This window comes from Eptesicus fuscus, chromosome 2 (assembly GCF_027574615.1).
Source record: "Eptesicus fuscus isolate TK198812 chromosome 2, DD_ASM_mEF_20220401, whole genome shotgun sequence".
Lineage (NCBI taxonomy): Eukaryota > Metazoa > Chordata > Mammalia > Chiroptera > Vespertilionidae > Eptesicus > Eptesicus fuscus.
Window position 1 is genome coordinate 50,782,823 of NC_072474.1, and position 20,421 is coordinate 50,803,243.

General features: G+C 35.0%; 1 protein-coding gene across 4 annotated transcripts in view; it reads right to left on the reverse strand.

Moving 5' to 3' along the window:
• Positions 1 to 20,421, reverse strand: part of RAP1GDS1 (Rap1 GTPase-GDP dissociation stimulator 1) — a 124,801-nt gene that overhangs the window by 52,933 nt on the left and 51,447 nt on the right. For 3 of the 4 annotated variants that reach the window (XM_054727265.1, XM_054727259.1, XM_054727255.1), the window contains exons 3-4: positions 19,817 to 19,939; positions 14,807 to 14,932 (exon numbers count right to left, since the gene is read on the reverse strand). In XM_054727265.1, coding sequence (XP_054583240.1) covers positions 14,807 to 14,932; positions 19,817 to 19,939 — 249 coding nt within the window. Of the gene's footprint in view, positions 1 to 14,806; positions 14,933 to 19,758; positions 19,940 to 20,421 lie in introns of those variants that run through there. The other variant, XM_054727270.1, reaches the window with a different exon arrangement.

Sequence of the window (20,421 nt, forward strand, 5' to 3'; positions counted from 1 at the left end):
TGATATTTTTCATCCATCTGGTTTATGAACTGTATTGCTCTTATTCTGATTTTTTTTTCTGATGTATTGCATACTTCTGTTTCACTTAGCTGCTTTCTGGCTATTCTTCCTTTTCTTTCCTTTGAGGGGGGGTTTCTTTGTCTCACCATTTTTGCTCTCACCGAAGGATCTAGTTGTTGAGTTGTGCAGAGGCTGCTCTTTGGGCAGCAACGGCTCCTTGGGTGGTAGCAGCTCCTCGGGCGGCGGCTGCTCCTCAGTTGGCAGTGGCTCCTCTGATAGGCGCTGTTTGCAGCAGTGGTGGCTCCTCTGGCTGGCAAGGAGCAGGCTGCTCACACAGTTGCTGCTCCTCCTAAAATTTGTATCTTAATTTTCCATAATTATAAGATATCCAACCACTGGATAAAGTGTAGCCCAGCAACTCTTTAAGCCCTGCTATTTTTTTAATGATGACTTGTCACACAAACTAGTTTTCAGCATAATTATGATCTTTCTTCACACTAGGTAAGAGCAGGGCTTTACATTTAAAGAAATACTGCACTTCCAGTACTGTTAAGCAGCCAAAAGCAGGAAGTAGTAAAATATTTATGTCTCAAAAAATATTGCTACTAAATTTATTTCATTACCAGGTACAAGTTATAAAGTAAGGCTGAAAAAAAAATATCTAAAAACACCACTGAATAAAACTATTGTGATGTATTATAGTCTATCCTAATTTCTCCTTAAGGGCAGCAAATGCCTAGTACATAATAAGCACTCAATATTTATTGAATGACTAGGATCTTTGGCTAGAATTTGGTAAGTTAGCATTCACTTTGAGCATGAATGTGTGTGCACATTTTTATGTTTTAATCACCACATATGGTTTACGCTTCATTTTCTTGAACTTTATTTCACTGAAATCATGTTGTATTTATTGTGCTATCCTACCTTCTTACACTCAACAATATGTTTGTAAAATTCATCCACTGTTTTATGCTTCCTTGCTGTACTATATGCATTGTATGAATGCATCACATTTATTTGTTCTTTTGCTGATTAATACTTGGGTTGTTCCTAGGTTTGAGCTATTATTTATAATGCATAGACAGTATCGTTGGTTCATATAATCTGTACATCTTCCACTTTCTTGATAATGACAAACAGGTTTCCAAAGCCAGTGTTCATTTCCTCCAGTAGTGTGTGAGCTCACCTCTTCACTACTACTTCGGTATTATTCGATTTTTAAAGTTTAGGAAATTTAATGGTTGAGGTAGAAACTATTCCAGAATATAAAAGGAGCAAGTCTTTGTGACAGTCACTCTGATGTATGTTCAGTAAGGCTGTTAATTTTGTATCAAGAGTATACAGCATATGAAAAAAGAAACCCTGAACAGTTTAAGTTAAGGAGGGAGGAGGGGGGAGAGAGAGAGGTGTAAATGGATACACGTATAGATATTAGAATTTGAAAGAAAAAAAAAAAGAAAGACAGCTAATAGAAACTGACTATAAAACCTATGTAATAGTATGACTAAAGTAAATTCTGGAACATTTTTACATTCATGTTTACAGAAAAGCCTTATATTTTTTATCATCTGTATCATCACCAACTTTCCTACATGAGAAGTTAAAAGGCTCAAATCTTTGGAAAGACTGAGGAGGACAATTGGGAGGCAGCATGATACTGGGTGTGAAAGAAGTCCAGAATGTGCACCATAATAGTAAATTCTGTCTAAAATTAATTTTTCTAAATATTGATTTATTTTTATAATTTAAAAGTCTATAAATTTCATGCTACTTTATACTTTTGTGGTTTAATATCACTTCATTTCTTCTTATAAATTCTCTATGAAATATGTTAAAAATCTATTTTTAAAACTATGCCTACATACATATTTGATATTAGTTTCCCTCCCACCCCCTAATTATTTATATGATAACAGGCTCTTGGTTCCCTATGTATCCATTTGGTCAAACTACTAGAAGTAACAATCCTTTGTGACATCAGGAATAGTTACTGTGCTAATAATATGATGCAGCACCTCAGAATATTATGACTCCATGAGAGAAATAAAAAGCAGGAGCTGGTCAGACTAATAAACTTTCATCTAAAAATTTTTAAAATTAATATTTGGAAACATGAAAAAAGTATGTGTATGTAGATATACTGCTGAATTCATTATCTTTTGTGTTTTCAAATAAGTTTTAGCAAATGAAAAGTTCACCTTTAACATTCTAAAGTGTTGTGGATTGTGCTCTGCCTCCCTCTCTGTTCCTATAAAAGCAGCTTCCACATAACACTTGGCAGGTGTTAATTAATGATGTTGGCTGTGCATAGGCTGCACACACATGCACACACTACAGTGAGGCTTAACCTTTTGCACTCAGATGTCGAGTGTGACTTGACACGGTTAGCATTGGTAGCAGGAATCGAGAAAAAAGCGAGTGCAAAGGGTTAGGAATGTTGGGCATAAAGACTGATTTTTAAGATTACTTAATTAAAAGCACCTGTCCATTCCCTGCCAATCACCGAGGGAAGGGATCCACCAAAGGGGGATGGTGGGCACCAGCACAGTGAAGTCAAGGTGATGTAAGGAAGGTACTTGCCTGTCAGTCTAGCCCAGGGAACCATGGATCGGCTGGGAGGAAGCCACCGCAAGCATGCATAATCTTGGAAGGTTAAAAAATCCCCAAAGAGTTCCCTCTCTATCGTGTCCCTTGTTCCCTCTCACTCTCTTGCTCCATGACCTGCACTTGCCCATGCTCTAGCTGCCATGTGGTCTTAAGCAGCTGCATGGCCCATGGCCATGAGGACCCCACGGGCAACAGACTGCAACTGGGAATACAAGTTAAGCTAGCCAGATGCTGGACTGGACTGTGCTTTGATATGGAGCAAAAATTCTGGTCAGTGGCCTTAACCCTGCTGAAGACAAGATTGAACTTTTTCCATGACGGGACAAAGGGAAATGGGACATTTGAAAACAAGGGGTTTAATTCCATAAAAATAAAGATCATCTATTATTTTTTAAAAAAAGAAAAGATTACTTGATAGCCCAAGTGAAAGCTAAGGCACTTAGCAGACAAATACAAATGACTTTTTTATTGTATATGTACTTTAGACACAATGCTCTGATAAGTGGATTAAGATAACTTATAAAAAACACTTCTTCTTACATTTCAACTCTGATTTTGTTTAAAAAATTATGATTAAATACCAGCATTCTTAATTAAGACTTGGAAAATATGAATTCTAACTCAATCTTCCTTCATTAAATCCTAAAAATGGTATACTGAAATACCTTTGCCTATCAGTTCAGCAAGACAATAATAGCATAGTCTTAGTATTAATTGAGAATCAATTTTTAAAGATTCATCTCTGAAAAGTTCTTTGGTATCTTTTCTCAAAAAATCTTTTTAGAGTCTCCAGGAACTTAAATATTAAGACCAATCTATATAATAGTTGTCAAAATGCAACTAAATAGAAGTCGGTAGACAAAATCTATTTCACATATAATTGGTAGGAACTTGAAGAGGCAAAGAGGCAATAACACAATTCCTATATCATTATAAAAATTCATGGAGAGTCACACATCCATTCATTGAGATCTATTTTGAAATCAAGTAATTTCTAAAACTCCAAGAGATGTGCTTTAAAGAATAATATTTACAAGTACAGTAAAGAATGAACAAATTATACAACCGTTTAACTTTGTAAAATTACAGGCCTTGTAAAGTATGAACAAGCCCTTAAACTGTACTGCACAATCTTTTCACAGGCCCCTGTCACATTGCCCATGATGACCCAACCAAATAGTCACAACTCTATAAAATTCCTCCCTTTCCCAACCTCTGCATTCTTCACAGGAAATGATTCCTACTTCAAAGAGAAACAGAAGACATCTACGAAAGATAAAATCTTCTTTCCTTTTTTACCCTCTCCACTATTAAATGTAGAATTATAGGTAACTATTTCTAATCACTTTCAGTATCTCATACATTAAGTTCAGTTATAGCTAATTAAAGGCAAAGGAAAGGAAGAAGATTTATTTCAATAGAAGGTAAAACTTTTTCAAGTAAAGAAAACTGTAGATATGTCATAAGCTTAAGGTCTCTAAAGACGTGAATGGAAAGAACATCTTATGATGAAATCCTAGGACTAGTCTTGGTTGTTAGAATGGGAATTATAATTTCTTTGTTACCTAAAATGTTAAATGTTAATTTAAGAATTCTGAAGAAAGGTAGAAGTTATTTTTCAAATTTTTAAAAATATATATTTTTTATTGATTTCAGAAAGGAAGGGAGAGGGAGAGAGAGGCAGAAACATCAATGACAAGAGAGAATCACTGATGGGTTGCCTCCTGCATGCCCCAGAGTGGGGATCAAGCCTGTAACCCTGGGATGTGTCCTGACTGAGAATCAAACTGTGACCTCCTGGTTCATAGGTCGATGCTCAATCACTGAGCCACAGTGGCTGGGCTAGAAGTTTTTAATATTAGAAAAATTGTAATATCATTGAGGTAATGACATAAAAGAATTATATAAGCTTTGAGTTTTATTAAGTTTGACCATAAGATAGCCCCTTAATTTCTGTTGATGTCAGTTTCCTGATCTAGAAAAAGGAGAAGGAGACAACTGCAGAATGCCCTTTTAGATATGACATGCTCTTATTATTTCTGTTCTACTGTGTCCTTTTTGTGGACAGAGGAAGCAATATGCTGTGTGTGGGTTTTTCCTTTAACACATTAAAATAAAACCTTGAATTTTGCCATTGAAGCTTTCCAATCATTAATCATTATAAACCAGACTCTCATTTTTATTTTCCCCAGGTAACTATTACTAGAGCCTAAAAAGACTAATGGCAAATAAGTAAAAAATTCGTTTTATAAAGCAAGCTGTAAAGCTGAGTTATGAATACTTTCCGGCTGAGTTCTGAAATTGATACTGTCTAGAAGCAATAATCGTTGATATACTCTTAGTGAACAAAAGGTGATTCAGAATAGATGCTTAAAGTCAAAACAATTATAACTTGTCCTAGTCGGTTTGGCTCAGTGGATAGAACGTCAGCCCGCAGACTGAGGGGTCCCAGCTTCAATTCCAGTCTGGGCACATATCTTGGTTTTAAGTTCCCCGGGCCCTGGTCAGGGTGCGTGCAGAAGGCAACCAAAGAGCCCATTAGTTCTCAGTGTATTCCAGCCACAGGTATTAAGAATTTTAGATGCCTTAAAAAACTAAATGAAAAATATTACTGAGAATCCCCAAACTATCCCATTGATGAGTTAATGAAATGATTGAATTACTTAAATTTACCAGAATTCTAAGTAAATAATGCTCCAAATAAACAGCAAATGTCTTTATTAAAATGTGATTTTTAAAAGTTAATTGTGATCTTTAAATTTATATGAATTGAAAAAGAATAAAATACCAACATTCTTCCTAAAAATTTAAAACACAAATTCATGATGCAGGTTTATTCATGAGTATATTCTTAGCCTGCCTTTCAGATTCAGTAGTTTAATATCTTTATCTGTTTGAAATGTTATGCTTTTGTGATACAGACAAGGAGGAAGAACACATGGAGGAAAAGGGAAAAGCAGTTTATTAAAAAACTTCACAGAAATTAAATGTTCATTATGTTCATAAGTATATTCACGTAAGATCTGTAAATTATGATTCCATAATACGAAGTAGATTATCCAGCAAAACTAAAATATTTTAGGAATAATATTAACTATTACTGATTAATGACAAACGGTACATTGCATAATCAGTCAAGTTATTTAAGACCTACGATCAAATTAGCATTCCCCTGTCTTTATCAATCTTTTGCAGGATACCTATGATGTTTCACATACTGAGTTAGGTTTGAGAAATACAAAGACAGTTATTCACTGTTAAGTAGAGAAAAGCATGAAGGAAAATATTTAAGCAATTAACACAATTAAGTTTTCAGAGTACAATGGAAGCACAAATAAAGAAATTAGTTTTACCTAGAGGGGTTAGAAAAAAAAGATTCATGGTCATATTTCCCAGAATGTCCTTCAAGTCCTTTTCTATATTTATTATACGAACAAAGAAAAAAACAGTACGTACTTTATTATTTAGATTTCTGATGGATTTTCTTCCTTAGCAACTCTATTAAGAAAAAACTTATGTAACATAAACTATATAAATTTGAAAATGTGTAATTGATGAGATTTAATAGTTCTGAACAACCCAGAAATTACCAACACAATAAAAATATCAAACATTTCATCACAATCAAAAGATTACTCATGTTCCCTTACAGATCACCTCTCCCTTGCCTCTGGCCCTAGATAACCCACTGTTTTCCGTCACTATAGATTAGTTTGCATTTTATATCTGTGGATTCATACAGTATGTAATCTCTTATATCTAGCTTCTTTAACTCAGCCTAATGATTTTGAGATCCATCAATAGTGGCAAGTATGTTAAGTGACTTATTCCTCTTTACTACTGAGTAGTATTCCATTGTATGCCTACATTACTATTTTTACTTTAAATCCATTCATATTTATAGAGATTTGGTATGTTTCTAGTTGGGGGCTATTGTGAATATAGCAACTATAGAAATACACCAGTCCTTTTCTGAAGCTGATTTTAATGTAAAACTTTTCTAATTAATCTTGCAATAAATAATCACCCAAATCACAAAATGAGAAAAAAATTAGAGCTAAAAGAAATACGATGTGATAAGAAGTAAAATCTGGAAAAGACTATGAAGAAATTAAGTCACAGCGATTCAGAACAATAAAGAGGAAAAAGGCACGCGATCTTCATGTAAGATTTATGCAATTGATCCTACTCTCAGAAATCATGAAATATTTTCACCTGTAGGCGTGGCTATTAGTTTATCAATTTTAACAACAAATTATTTTAAAAAGTTGCCTGTGATTTCCACACAGTTATGGTTCCCTGAAAAATTAGAACCCATAAAAATCTTTACTAAAATTTAAAATGCAATTTACTCATGATCCAGGAGCAGGTAAAATGCATGAAAGCCTAGATATAAAAGCAAAAGCTATAAATGTTACATCAGTGAAATTATAAAAATGACTCATGAAAAAAACAACCACCATGACTGTTAAATATTCATATGTCAAAAAAGCATAAAGCTTCTTGTGACAGAACATTATATTCAGGTTTAAAGTCTGCCTTCATGCAGGAAAATTCCAAATATTTACATTTATAGTGCAGGATCAGGAAAGCACGAGTCCCACAGATGCAGTTTAAAATTAGGTCATGGCATGGCAGTTGGTAAGACACAGCTCATGTGTATCTGCTGAGAGTGGTATTAATTTCTGTAATCCAATAGATTTCTTACATCAGTCAAAATTTTTTGACAATTATACTTTTTTCAAAAAGCCTTTATATAATAATGGAACATCTATAAATCACCAGACATTTGCTAAAGAAATCACTAAAGTTACTCTATTTCCTATATTTTTATATACTTATTTTATTAGCAGAGGATTGTGGTTACATATAAAAGAACTGAATTATTTCCATAAAATTTTCTTAAATGACTTCTAAAGAGCATTCAGGTAACAATGGAAATAATTTATTGCTCCAATTTATTAGTCCAACTGCTCAAGATCAAAATAAAATTTTATTCCAATTATTTTAGGAATAAAAGATGCTTTTCTATCAAACTATCTCATGCTTAAAATAAATCATGCTAGCCTATGTATATGTGTATGTGTGTATATGTGCACATGTCCATATAGCTCTGATTTAAAATTCAACTTGAAGTGATAACAGCACAGTTTCTCTAGAAGTACAATTATTCTACTCAGCAGGAAAAAGGTTAATTATTCACCTTTAAATAGTATTTATCTTTTAATTTCCTCCCAGCCAAGGGAAATACCCCCACAACTTGTATCAGGGACAATTTTGATTAGAAACAGAGAAAGTTCTAAGTAATAAGCTTGGTTTCAAAAAATAAAAATAGAAAAATAAAAACTAAAATTCAAAAAGATTAAATGACTATTTAGTAGATGGCAGAAGTGGAAATCCTACCAATCTGCAATATTTCCAGGACATATCATTATTTATATTAATTTTAAAATGAACTATATTTCTTCAATAAACAATGCACTTATTTGCTTAATTTCTAAAAAATGGTTCCAATTACTACTCCCATTATCCACTTATTTTTATTCTGATTTATTGTGTACCCCATTATTGTTCACAAGTTGTGTACCTTTGTGCATTCTATTTTCTCCACCATATTAAAAGCTCTTTACTGGCATGAATCTATTTTAGAGTTCATGATAGTGTTACACAATAACATCTATTTTCAACTATGTATGTAGGACATCTTTACAAAGGAGTATTTTCATGTAACAGCCATAATTACTGTCTCTAAAAACAGCAGTTTCATTTATTCTTATATACTCGTGTACAACAGATTAAGTGACGAGAGTTGAAGAATCTTATTTATACTTATTGGCTGATAATTTTAAAACTCAATATTGAAAAATGTAGGGTAAAACAAAGACCTGAAAAACCCTTTAATATTATTAATCAATGCTTAACCTAATTTATATCACTGAACTAAACATTTATTTTAAATGCCAGACATGAATAGTTCCCTCTTGACTATAAATACACTTTGATTACTGACGCAATTTCACAGCATATATGTACTGGTATTAATACATACTTAACTACCCAATTTGCATTTCAAAATATTGTAGAATTATTGCTAATTTTTTCAGCATTTATAATCAGAATAATGAATTCTTCCTTCATCCATTACATAAAAATAGTGTGGCATAATTAGAATCACTAATATACAAACAGGTCCATGCATGTATTTGGACATCCTTTCCATTTATACTTGAAGTCAATGAAATAAACAATATCAATTGCACTTCATAAACACTGGCTTTGCCAAACCGAAATTCCATATCATTTTGAATAATTATTTATTCATTAGTAAGAATCCTAGTTTCTTTATTCTACATAATCCTATATAATTCTATATAATAAAAGCCTAATATGCTAAGTGTCTGGTCATCTGCTCAACCAATCAAAGCGTAATATGCTAATGATATGCTAAAGCCACTCAACCGCTTGCTATGACATGTACTGACCACCAGGGGACAGATAGTTGACTGGTCAATCAGTCCCTATGACCTGCACTGACCACTAGGGAGCAGATGCTCCGACCAGTACGTTAGCTTGCTGCTGGGGTCGGCCGATCAGGACTGAGTGGACAGGTTGGACATGCCCTGGAGCCTTCCTGTGGTTCCTTCCTGGCTGGCCAACCTCCCGCTTCCCTGCCCAGTCCCGATCATGCACCGGAGGGGGTCCCTCAGCTGGGCCTGCGCCCTCTCGCAATCTGGGACCCCTCGGGGGATGTTGGAGAGCCGGTTTCGACCCGATCATGCAGGCCAGGCCAAGAGACCCCGCAGGTGCACAAATTTGTGCACCGGCCTCTAGTATCATATAAGATAGTATGTCATATAAGATTCTTAAGTATGCATCATTCCAATAACAGAACTAATCCTATATAATAAAAAAGTAATATGCAAACTGACCATCACTCCAACACACAAGATGGCCACCCCCATGTGGTCAAAGACTGCCACCCCCATGTGGAAACAAGATGGATGCCACAAGATAGCCAGCAGGGGAGGGCTGTTAGGAGGGGCCAGGCCCGCAAGAGAGGGCAGTTGGGGGGAACCAGGCCTGCAAGAGAGGGCAGTTGGGGGGACCCAGGCCTGCAGGGGAGGGCAGTTGGGGGGAACCAGGCCTGCAGGGGAGAACAGCTGGGGGGGACCAGGCCTTCAGGGGAGGGCAGCTGGGAGAAACCAGGCCTGTAGGGGAGGGCAGTTAGGGGCGACCAGGCCTGCAGGGAAGGGCAGTTGGGAGCGACCAGGCCTGGGGGGGAGGGCAGTTGGGGGGGACCGGGCCTGCAGAAGAGGGCAGTTAGGGGCAATAGGGCCAGCAGGGGAGCAGTTAGGCGTTCATCAGGCTGGCAGGGTAGTGCTTAGGGGATGATCAGGCTGGCAGGCAGAAGTGGTTAGGGGCAATCAAGCAGGCAGGCAGGTGAGCGGTTGGGAGCTTGCTGTCCTGGATTGTGTGAGGGATCCCAGATTGGAGAGGGTGCAGGATGGGCTGAGGGACATCCTCCCCCCATGCATGAATTTCGTGCACCGGGCCTCTAGTTATATAATAACAAGCATTAATTTTATTTCTGTAAAAGGGGATAGTTGAACTCTTACCATTTGCAACAGCATGGATGGACATGGAGAGCATTATGCTAAGCAAAATAAGCCAGTCGGAAAAAGATAAATATCACATGATCTCACTCATGTGGAATATAATGAACAACATAAACTGATAAACAAAAATAGATCCAGAGACAGAGAAGCATCAAACAGACCGTCAAACTTCAGAGGGAAGGCAGGGGGTGGGGTAAGAGAGCAACCAAAGGACTTGTATGCATGCATATAAGCATAACCAATGAACACAGACACTAAGGGGGTGAGGGCATGTGCGGGGGTGGGGTAGTGGCTGGGGAGAGGTCAATGGGAGAAAAAGGAGACATATGTAATACTATATGTAATACTTAAAATAATAAAGAATTAAAAAAAAGAAACAAGAAATACAGAGAGCAAGTAAGGTGTATAAAGTTTCAGCAGGTGGAGTAAGAGAAAATTCCAGAAGGGCGCTTAGGGCAGGAACTACATCTGCCTTCTAGGGAAGGAAATGCTAAGAGCTCATTAAAAATTAGTGTTGTTTCTCTCATCTGCCACCACTAAAGCTCCTCTTCCAATGATCAACAGTGACCTGAAGCCTTCACTCAGTACTAAGAGAACTTATGAACTCAAAATTTATGAAACTGTGAGCATTCAGAAAATAATCAAGTAAATTATTAAGAGGTGGAAAATAAGGCATAAAAAATTAAAAAGATTCAATTTAAACAGCAAAAAAGGCAGTTATTTAATTTTAACATATATTAATTTGAATTATATGTGTTCTCTGGTGTATTAAACACAGATATTTAATTTCATGTAATCATTTTCTTCAAGCTTCTACTACCTAACTTTTAAACAGTATATCCCATATCAATTATTTCCTAGCCTCAAGCAGTAACATCTACAAACAGAAAAAAACTTCTTCCATCATCAATTTATCCCTATGAATTATAAAAGGTGTAAATTTATTATGGAGCTCTTCAATACTATAAAGCTATTTAAATATATCAGCAATTTAAAATGTGCACAGCTATGTAGACAAAGCTAATACTGAAAGAAAGGGCAAAGACAGCCATATAAGGAGAATAAAATAACTCATTTTTTAATTACGTTTAATTACAGGCCAAAGATGTTCATTTCTAAAATGTTTAAATGGTTTGTTTTTTCATTTATTTTAGAGAGAGAGGGAGAGAGGGAAACATTAACCCTGACTGGGGGTCAAACCTGCAACCTGGGTACATGCTCTGACTGGGAATCGAACTGGCGATCTTTTGGTGCATGGGACAATGCTCAACCAACTGAGCCACACCATTAGGGGTAATACTTCTGTTTATTTAAAATCACATTCCCTAGCACATTCCAATAACAACTTTGCTGATTTCTAAAAATGAAATACAATTTTCTTCTTTGATAGAAAAGGTGTCAAACTTCTCATAAGTTATTTTGCCAAAATTCCAGAGCAAAAGAGTTTTAAAATGTTGCTTATATAAAAAGTCTGCTTGGATAGTTCTAAAGAGAAATCCATAACTGAAGTGCCTTGAATACTTTCTGGAAAAACAGAAAAAAAGACCAGGTATTTTAATGTTTCCACAAAGCGATTCTTTCATTTCTATATGCAAGAGAGAGCCTGGGATTTAAAAAGTTCATCAACAACTAAGCCTCACTACGTCCCATTGAGCAGTTTTATCGTCTGTTACCAGATGCTATCATTATGTAAGATTGTTTCCTCCCATTAGGAAGCTTTCCTAAGATCTGCTAAAAGCTAGTAAAACTGAAATCTAACCTACTTTTTTCCAAAGATTTCCATGGATTTAAATTTAACTGAAATATGCTAGCAAACACTTTACTTTTTAAGTGTTAAAATAAAAATCTGTAAAATAGGCACACATTTCTCAAATTTATATCTCTAACAGTGAATTCATTATGGTACTTTACTATCATAAACCTAGAATTATTCTGAATAAACCCACACAAAAAAGTTATTCATTTAGAGTATATAAAATGTAAGTAAACTGATTATTCCAATGTGTAAGTTTAATAAGACACAAATGTGAATTTTAAAACATGTTATTTATAAGAAAAAGACTTCTTGTATTTATAAGACTGCCATGTGTAGTTTTCTATTATCCTTCATTCTTTGAAGGATAATAGAAAACTACATTCTCAAGATGGAAAGTTAAAATTAATTAAAATAGAAGCCATTCAAAACTTTTTAAAAAGAGAAATCTAATTTCTGGGTTCTTTCAAACTGCCAACTGTCATAAAATATGAGAAATACATTTCAAGTAAATTCACAAGTCAACTACATAGCATCATATTTATAGACTATTATGTTATTCTTGTAATTCAAATATAGGTACTATGCTTTTCCTACAATTATTTGGAAATATCAATAAGAACTCACAGAAAATTAATTTCAAATAAAAGGTAAGAAAACATACATTCTTATGAAAATTATATGCATAAGCAGGACACAATGAACACATTTCATCACATGATTTGTAGTAATAAATTACTTCTTATATTAATTTTTAAGACTACTAACTTCATTTTTCTTAAAAAAGATTTAAAAGTATAAAAAACAGCCTGTATTCACTATGCTCAATTTTCCATGGAACTATAATTTCCATTAAATTAAATGAGAATAAAGTGGCTATAAATATTACAGATAAATGAAATTTAAAAAACGAACATCATAGCCTAAAGATTTTATACCTTGTAAGAACAGAGTAAATGGATATGATAAAAACACTATAATAATGGACTGCGGTTTCATCAAAATAATAATCATATTAACTAGACATTTATTACCCTAACTTCAAGGTTCTTTAGTACACAGGAAATAAAATTACACTGTGCCCATAACAACCAGAGCAATATGAAACAATAAATCACTATGGGTGTTTCTTCTATTTTAGCAATACTAATTGAAACTCAAGGCAAAAGTACACTAAACAGGTATCTCCTATGTTCAAACAACGGGTAATTCAATAATAACTAAACTAAAAAAGATTAAAAAATACTTTGGATAGCCTTAAATTCTAAAAATAAAACAGGATAGTAATGATCAATGCTCTCCAAGTACATGCCATCAATCACTCACAATTACTCTGTAGAAGTCTTTATAATATATATTGTTCAAATTAATCATATAAAATATAAATAAGTGGTTCATTCTTGAAAACTAACATTGTAAGCTATGGTATTTAATAAAAACATTAAATATGAAAATGCAAATTATAAATATACAGCACTAGAATTTTGTAAATAAAGTTAATATTCTAGCAAAAAAGAACTAGCATCTATTTCTTCAGACATAATAGTTAATGTTCCAGAAAAAGGAAGGAAAGGAGAATATGAGGCTAACCTTACCACCACTGCTACAGACAAGTTATGACTGAGAGCTGTAGTTTTAATCCTTTTTTCAATTTCTTTCTTTTATCATAAATGAATATGTTCATGACCTTATGTAATATCTGGTTTACGTGCACAAATCACTATTGGAAACACTGCCTATTATAAAAAGGCTTTGTCTTGTGTGTTTATAACAAAATAGAGCTCATGTAAAAGGTGAATTATAAACTCAATGGAGAAAATAAGCAATAAAAGTTATCCTAGTTATATAATAGAATTAAATTCCTAGGAGACTTTAAAGGTGAAATTTAAAATATTTGTTTTGGGCTCAGAAAATATAAATCTAAGGAAAATCAGGATAAATCTAATTAAATTAAATATACTCAAAATCTTTCTATATTTTGCTTACATATATGTGGCAAAGGAGAAGTAGGAAGTGCAAAATTTTTGCAATATATCCATATCCAAGTTCTTGCTTTCTTTTTTGCCTATAACAGTGTATTACAGAAAATGGTGAGGGTGACAATGGATTTGTGACAAATAGGAATGGACTCAACGCAGATGTAGTAGGCCAATCTAGCTTTTGAGAAGGGAATGGTTTTACTGAATTGCAAGTAATTTAAAGTGTATTTGGACTGCCCTGGCCGGTTTGGCTCAGTGGATAGAGCATTGATCTGTGGACTGAAGGGTCCCAGGTTTGATTCTAGTCAAGGGCACATGCCCAGGTTGTGGGCTTGATCCCCAGTGTGGGGCGTGCAGGAGGCACCCGATCAATGATTCTCTCTCACATTGATGTTTCTATCTCTCCCTCTCCCTTTCTCTCTGAAATCAATAAAAGTATGTTTTAAAAAAATGAAATAAAAATGTATTTGGACAGACTTCAAAACTTTACAAAACTGTGTTCATAAACATTCTCATTCAGAGATAGTACTTTAATAAAAACTAGTTAAAAAGATACATATATATATATTTAATTAAATGACGCAATTTCTTAGAAACGGACTTACTTTCCTCTGAAAATATAATTTGTGATAGCAGAGGAAAAGCACTATCATTTCCTATAATTTCTTAGTTAAGACTAGTATGGCCCAAATTTCCACCAGTTTTACAATGAGCAGAGCTGTCATACAGGCCCATGTTAGTGGCTTAGCCTAGAAAAGACAATGCTAACATTAAAAGGGAAATCAGTCTGAAAACCATAATCTTTAAACAAAAGTTTATAAGTGTATCACTGATATTTCAACACTTACGGCTATCATAACATATGTTTCCTAGAGCCCTGCCCGTTTGAAGCAGCACTTCCTGGTCTTTGCTATTTAGTAGCTGCACCAGTGGTGAAATCAATCCAGCATCCACACACGGAATTCGCATGAACTCTGAAAATAAAAGACATATTTAATTAAAAATCTAAAAATTCACAAGTTACATACTATGTTCCCTAATAAAATAAATACTATTAAAATGTTTTAAGTGGCTTACTATTTGAAGAGTACATTTCTGTTCAAAATTACCATTGGTACTCTACTACATACTTCATGAAAAAAGTACACAAAAAATGAGTGGAGTCGTATTTTCCTTTGCTGATAGTCTGCCATAAACCAAAAGGATTTTTAATGAACTTACTTTATACCTAATTTATCACCATTTTCTTATAATAATTGTATGTGCTTAAGAAGCAGCATGTGATGGTGGAAACATTGGTAATGGTCTTTCCATGAGCCTGATAATGAAAGTGCAGCAGGTCCTCAAACAGCTTGTTCTGTTTAATGCTATTTTGTTATAATGCTGATGAGATGCAGTAGAAATCTAACTTTTGTTTATATCAAATAAGCCTATGGTAAAATCAGTTTTGTCATCCATTGTTTCACCAGAATTCCATGAACCTATTAATGACACTAAGTGAGGACTACTGTATTACAGTTACAAACTAAGCCATCAAATTGCATAATTTTCACTCTATGTTCTCTAGAAATTCAAAATACAATATTTTTAAAAGGTTCAAGTGATCATCTTATATAATAAAGAGGTAATATGTAAATTGACCATCACTCCAACACACAAGATGGCCACCCCATGTGGTCAAAGATGGCCGCACCCATGTGGACACAAGATGGCTGCCATAAGATGGCCAGCATGGGAGGGCAGTTGTGAATGATCAGGCCAGCAGGGGAGGGCATTTGGGAGGGACCAGGCCTGCAAGGGAGGGCAGTTGGGGCGGGGTGGGGGGCCAGGCCTGCAGGGGAGGGAAGTTAGGGGTAATCAGGCCAGCAGGGGAGCAGATAGGCGTTGATCAGGCTGGCAGGGGAGTGGTTAGGGGGTGATCAGGCTGGCAGGCAGAAGCGGTTAGGGGCAATCAGGCAGACAGGCAGGTGAACGGTTGGGAGCCAGCAGTCCTGGATTGTGAGAGGGATGTCCAACTGCCCGTTTAAACATCCCTCGAGGGGGTCCCAGATTGGAGAGGATGCAGGCTGGGCAGAGGGACAACCCTTCCCCCCTCCCCCTGTGCATGAATTTTGTGCACCGGGCCTCTAATTCTATATAATAAAAGGCTAATATGCAAATAGACCGAATGGCAGAACAAGCAGTCGCCATGAAACACAATGACCACCAGGGGATAGATGCTCAATGCAGGAGCTGCCCCTGGTGGTCAGTGCGCTCCTACAGGGGGAGAGCCGTGGTGGTGACAGGAGCCTTTCCCGCCTCAGCGGCAGCGCTAAGCCATCGTCAGACATCCCCCAAGGGCTCCCAGGCTGCCAGAGGGAGCAGGCCGGGCTAAGGGACCCTCCTCACCCCCAAGAGCATGAATCTCAGGCACCGGGCCTCTAGTTATAAATATACCTTTTCCATTGATAAGACTCAAAAGAACCATCTATTCCTTATCTTCATTCCTACTCTTTATTAAAATTCATTTTATGGATCACTCACATCTGCTGTTGTACCCATACATTTGATCTAAAGCCTCAAACATATTCTTATACTTCAAACATTATTTTCCCTTGGCTTTACAATATACCATTCTAAATTTAACAACTCCCAATGATACAATCAGAGTCATGATTAGACAAAGTTTTATACAATGTCTCATGAGGGACTAATACAAAATTTAAGGATATAAAGATACCTAATTGAAGAAAGTTCTCTAATAACCAATATTAGAATCATCCTTTTGAATATCACGACTTACTGAATGTTCTAGTCAATAAAGATCTAGTTCTTCAAACTATAATTTATCCTACTTAATCCTTTCACTCTCTTTCAGAGAGGGTCAACTCCTTAAATGGTACCACAAGTACCCTCATAAACAATGTCCCTCCTTCCCTTCATTTCAAATTCTTAGAGCATATCACATAGGGCTATTATGTGAACTGTTACCTCTGAAGCAGCTTCTTTTCCCCCTAACATAGCTATAAGTCTAGAGGTATTCCTCTCTATCTAAATAAAGGATTGCATTTCTATCATATCTCTTACTTACCTCTAAATTACTGAAAATCCTCTATAATTTAAACTCAAAGACTAAGAATATTTTCTTACTTATAAAGCTAACCTTTAAGTATATTGTCAATGTTTTGTTTCGAACTCAGTATTATGAGATATTCTATTACCTACTGAAAATTATACTATATAATAGTACTTCCATGGTTTCAATGACTATAGAAGATGACACATCAGTCTACTTGTCTACCTCTTAAATGAATAGTTACTTTAGAATCTATAGATTTCAAACCTTAAAATAACTTTGTCACCAACTCAAATTAATCAAATTAAAGGCAGATCTTCATTATTCTTTTCATCTCTCCCAATGCCTAGTTTCCAATAGGGGCATATTTACATGACTACAAAAATAAAAGATTTAGGAACAGTCTGATTTGCATTCATTTCATAAATGGAATCTGTGGTTATATCTTATTGTTTTGCTTGTTTGTTTTGTTGTTGGTATTCTTTAGGTAATGGCAGCATTGATGAATTACTATTTTTCTTTGCTTTTATGTTCTAATTGTCTATATCAACCTATCTTTCAAATTTTTGATGCTATAATTGATATTCAGTATTCTTGAAATGATAAAGGGTAAATAATTATAGGAAAATTGTGGATCAAGTAAAACTGTTCTGAACTGAATTTTTTATTCCAAAGCATATAAACAATACTTTAACCCAGCCAGTGTGGCTCAGTGGTTGATTATCGACACATGAAACAGGAGGTCATGGTTCAATTCTGGTCATGCATGGGTTGCGGGCTCAATTCCCAGTAGGGGTGTACAAGAGGCAATCAATCAATGATTCTCTCTCATCATTGATGTTTCTCTCTCTCTCTCTCTTCCTCTCTCTGAAACCAATTTGAAAAAGCAAAAGAATACCTTAAATATACACAATGTTATATTTCAATTAGCTCAATTTTTAAAAAAAGAATAAAAAGATAAAATTAGTATATTCCTCAGCTTTTTCAGTCAATGTAAAAGTAACACTACCAGTCCCTGGAGAAAGTAAACTTCTTCCAGAACCTTTTGCTTTTCAAACAATTTACTTTTTAAAGCAAGGAGTGAAGCCCTCATTAGCTAGTTTTAAAAACATGAAGTTACCTACTTCAGATGGATAAATGTGAAAACATACCAGTAATTTTTCAGAAATATGTTTAAAATAAACTGATCTACATACAGAAATATAGATACTATTACAGAATGACTGTGATGGTCATCCTCTCTCAAAGTGGTACCTACTATCTACATCCCTAGTTTCTGGAAATCTATATTGTGATTCTAATGAGATTAAAAATCAACTACTTGATCCTAAAAATAAAGCTGCTTTGCATCTAAGAGTCAGATAGTGGTTGGTCTATATCTGTGGTCGGCAAACTGCGGCTCGCGAGCCACATGCGGCTCTTTGGTCCCTTGAGTGTGGCTCTTCCATGAAATACCATGGCCTGGGCGAGTCTATTTTGAAGAAGTGGCGTTAGAAGAAGTTTAAGTTTAAAAAATTTGGCTCTCAAAAGAAATTTCAATCGTTGTACTGTTGATATTTGGCTCTGTTGACTATGAGTTTGCCGACCACTGGTCTAGATTAACAAACCATTTCTGAGGGGGATCTATTTTCAAACTAAATCTGCTTCAGAAGTTCTTTGTTGTCCTGAGGTAATCACTACCAATTCACAGCAGTTCAAATCTGCTTGAAGTACATGAAATATTTCAAGACCTGAACGTTTATGACCAGCTGAATCCAAAGCACAGTATAGTGATAATATAATTACAATAGCTACTTGTGATTTAAATATAAAAACCTTACTGAAGCCTGAAAGACATTTTGAGAACCTCCAAACAAATGAAAAAAATTTCATGGTAATTTTCTTTTTGGTAATACATTTATGAACAAGTTGTTTTACTGGGCCAAAAACAACATATATTGGTATTGTACAATGCCACCTGCCATAGTGATTACACAAATGAGGCCAGAATTTAAATTTTTTTTTTCTTAAAAGTGCAACTTACTAAAATAAAATGCCTAAAATAATATCAAATCATATAATGAGACAAACTAAAGGTATTAAATTTAGTATGGCCCTCCCTTAATGTTAAAAATTGCTTTAAGTCAGTGTTTTCTCAAATTGACCAAATTAAAAAATCATATGCAAATATTTATGCTACAATAAATTCTTGCAAAGAATCTCTTATTAGATATAAACTATATGTAATGGGATGTATTAGCTATTATATGATCTAAGCTTTGCTGTCATTATTGTTTTTCCAGAGTATTCTTAAATGGAAATTAAAAAAATAAATGTTTTCCATGAAGGTGAATGCAGAAAACAGAACATATATTCCAACTGCTCTGTTGCTGTCAAGTGCCAATGTCAGGAGGATAGACCAGACTAAAAATAAATAGTTCAAACCTGGGTACAACACAAACAATATATACATTTAAAAGAATAAACTAAGCTCTCTGTGACAATAAAGATAAATGACTCAGTGGCAAGTTTAAGAATCCTATAACCAAAGTAATAAATGATATAGGTACAGCAAGGACTAGCAGTGTTTTCCTTTAATTCTACTCTAAAAGAAGGGAATAGCAGATGCGAAATGTATAAATAAAATGACTATAAGTATAGTCATTTTAAACAATTACATGAAAAAGGCAAAGAAAAGAGAAATATAAAAAAATGAAAAATGTCTAATCTACAAAATTAAAACATAAATTAATAAAACATACTGACAATTAAGGTGTAAAACTGAAGATGTTCCCAGCAGAAAAGTTCTTGAGGAAAACCTCACCATTTTTGGCTACTTCAGCTATGATGTTAGCTACTTTGGCTGTGCAGGAAGACTGTGGAATCAACAGATTTGCAAACAATTGAAGTATTCCACTTCCTTGGATTTTTTCACTTGTTTCCATATCTGAAAGAGATATATACAAAGAGCTTCAATAATAATCTTCAACAATAACCTGACAATTTTATATACAATACATTCTTCAAGAATGCTCACCATCCAAATAAAAATTTGTTCAGTAAACACTCAAATGTATGCAATTTATATAAAACTAGAGGCCCGGTGCATGAAATTCATGCATGGGTAGGGTCCCTAGGCTTTGCGGCGGTCAGGGCCGATCTGGGCCTTCCTTTCCCCGGCTGCCAGCTGGGGCCTTCCTTTGTTCCATGATGACCCCTGGTGGTCAGCGCACATCATAGCGGGTGATCAAATTCCCGGGCGGTCAAGTTCCCAAGGGGACAATTTGCATATTAGCCTTTTATTATATAGGATTACCTTCATTTCCACAACATGCTTTTGAGTTTTTGTACAAAACACTTTATAATGCAATCTTTTGTCTATCTACAGTCAGATTATAAAGGAATTCTTTCTGAATATACCATTTGTAT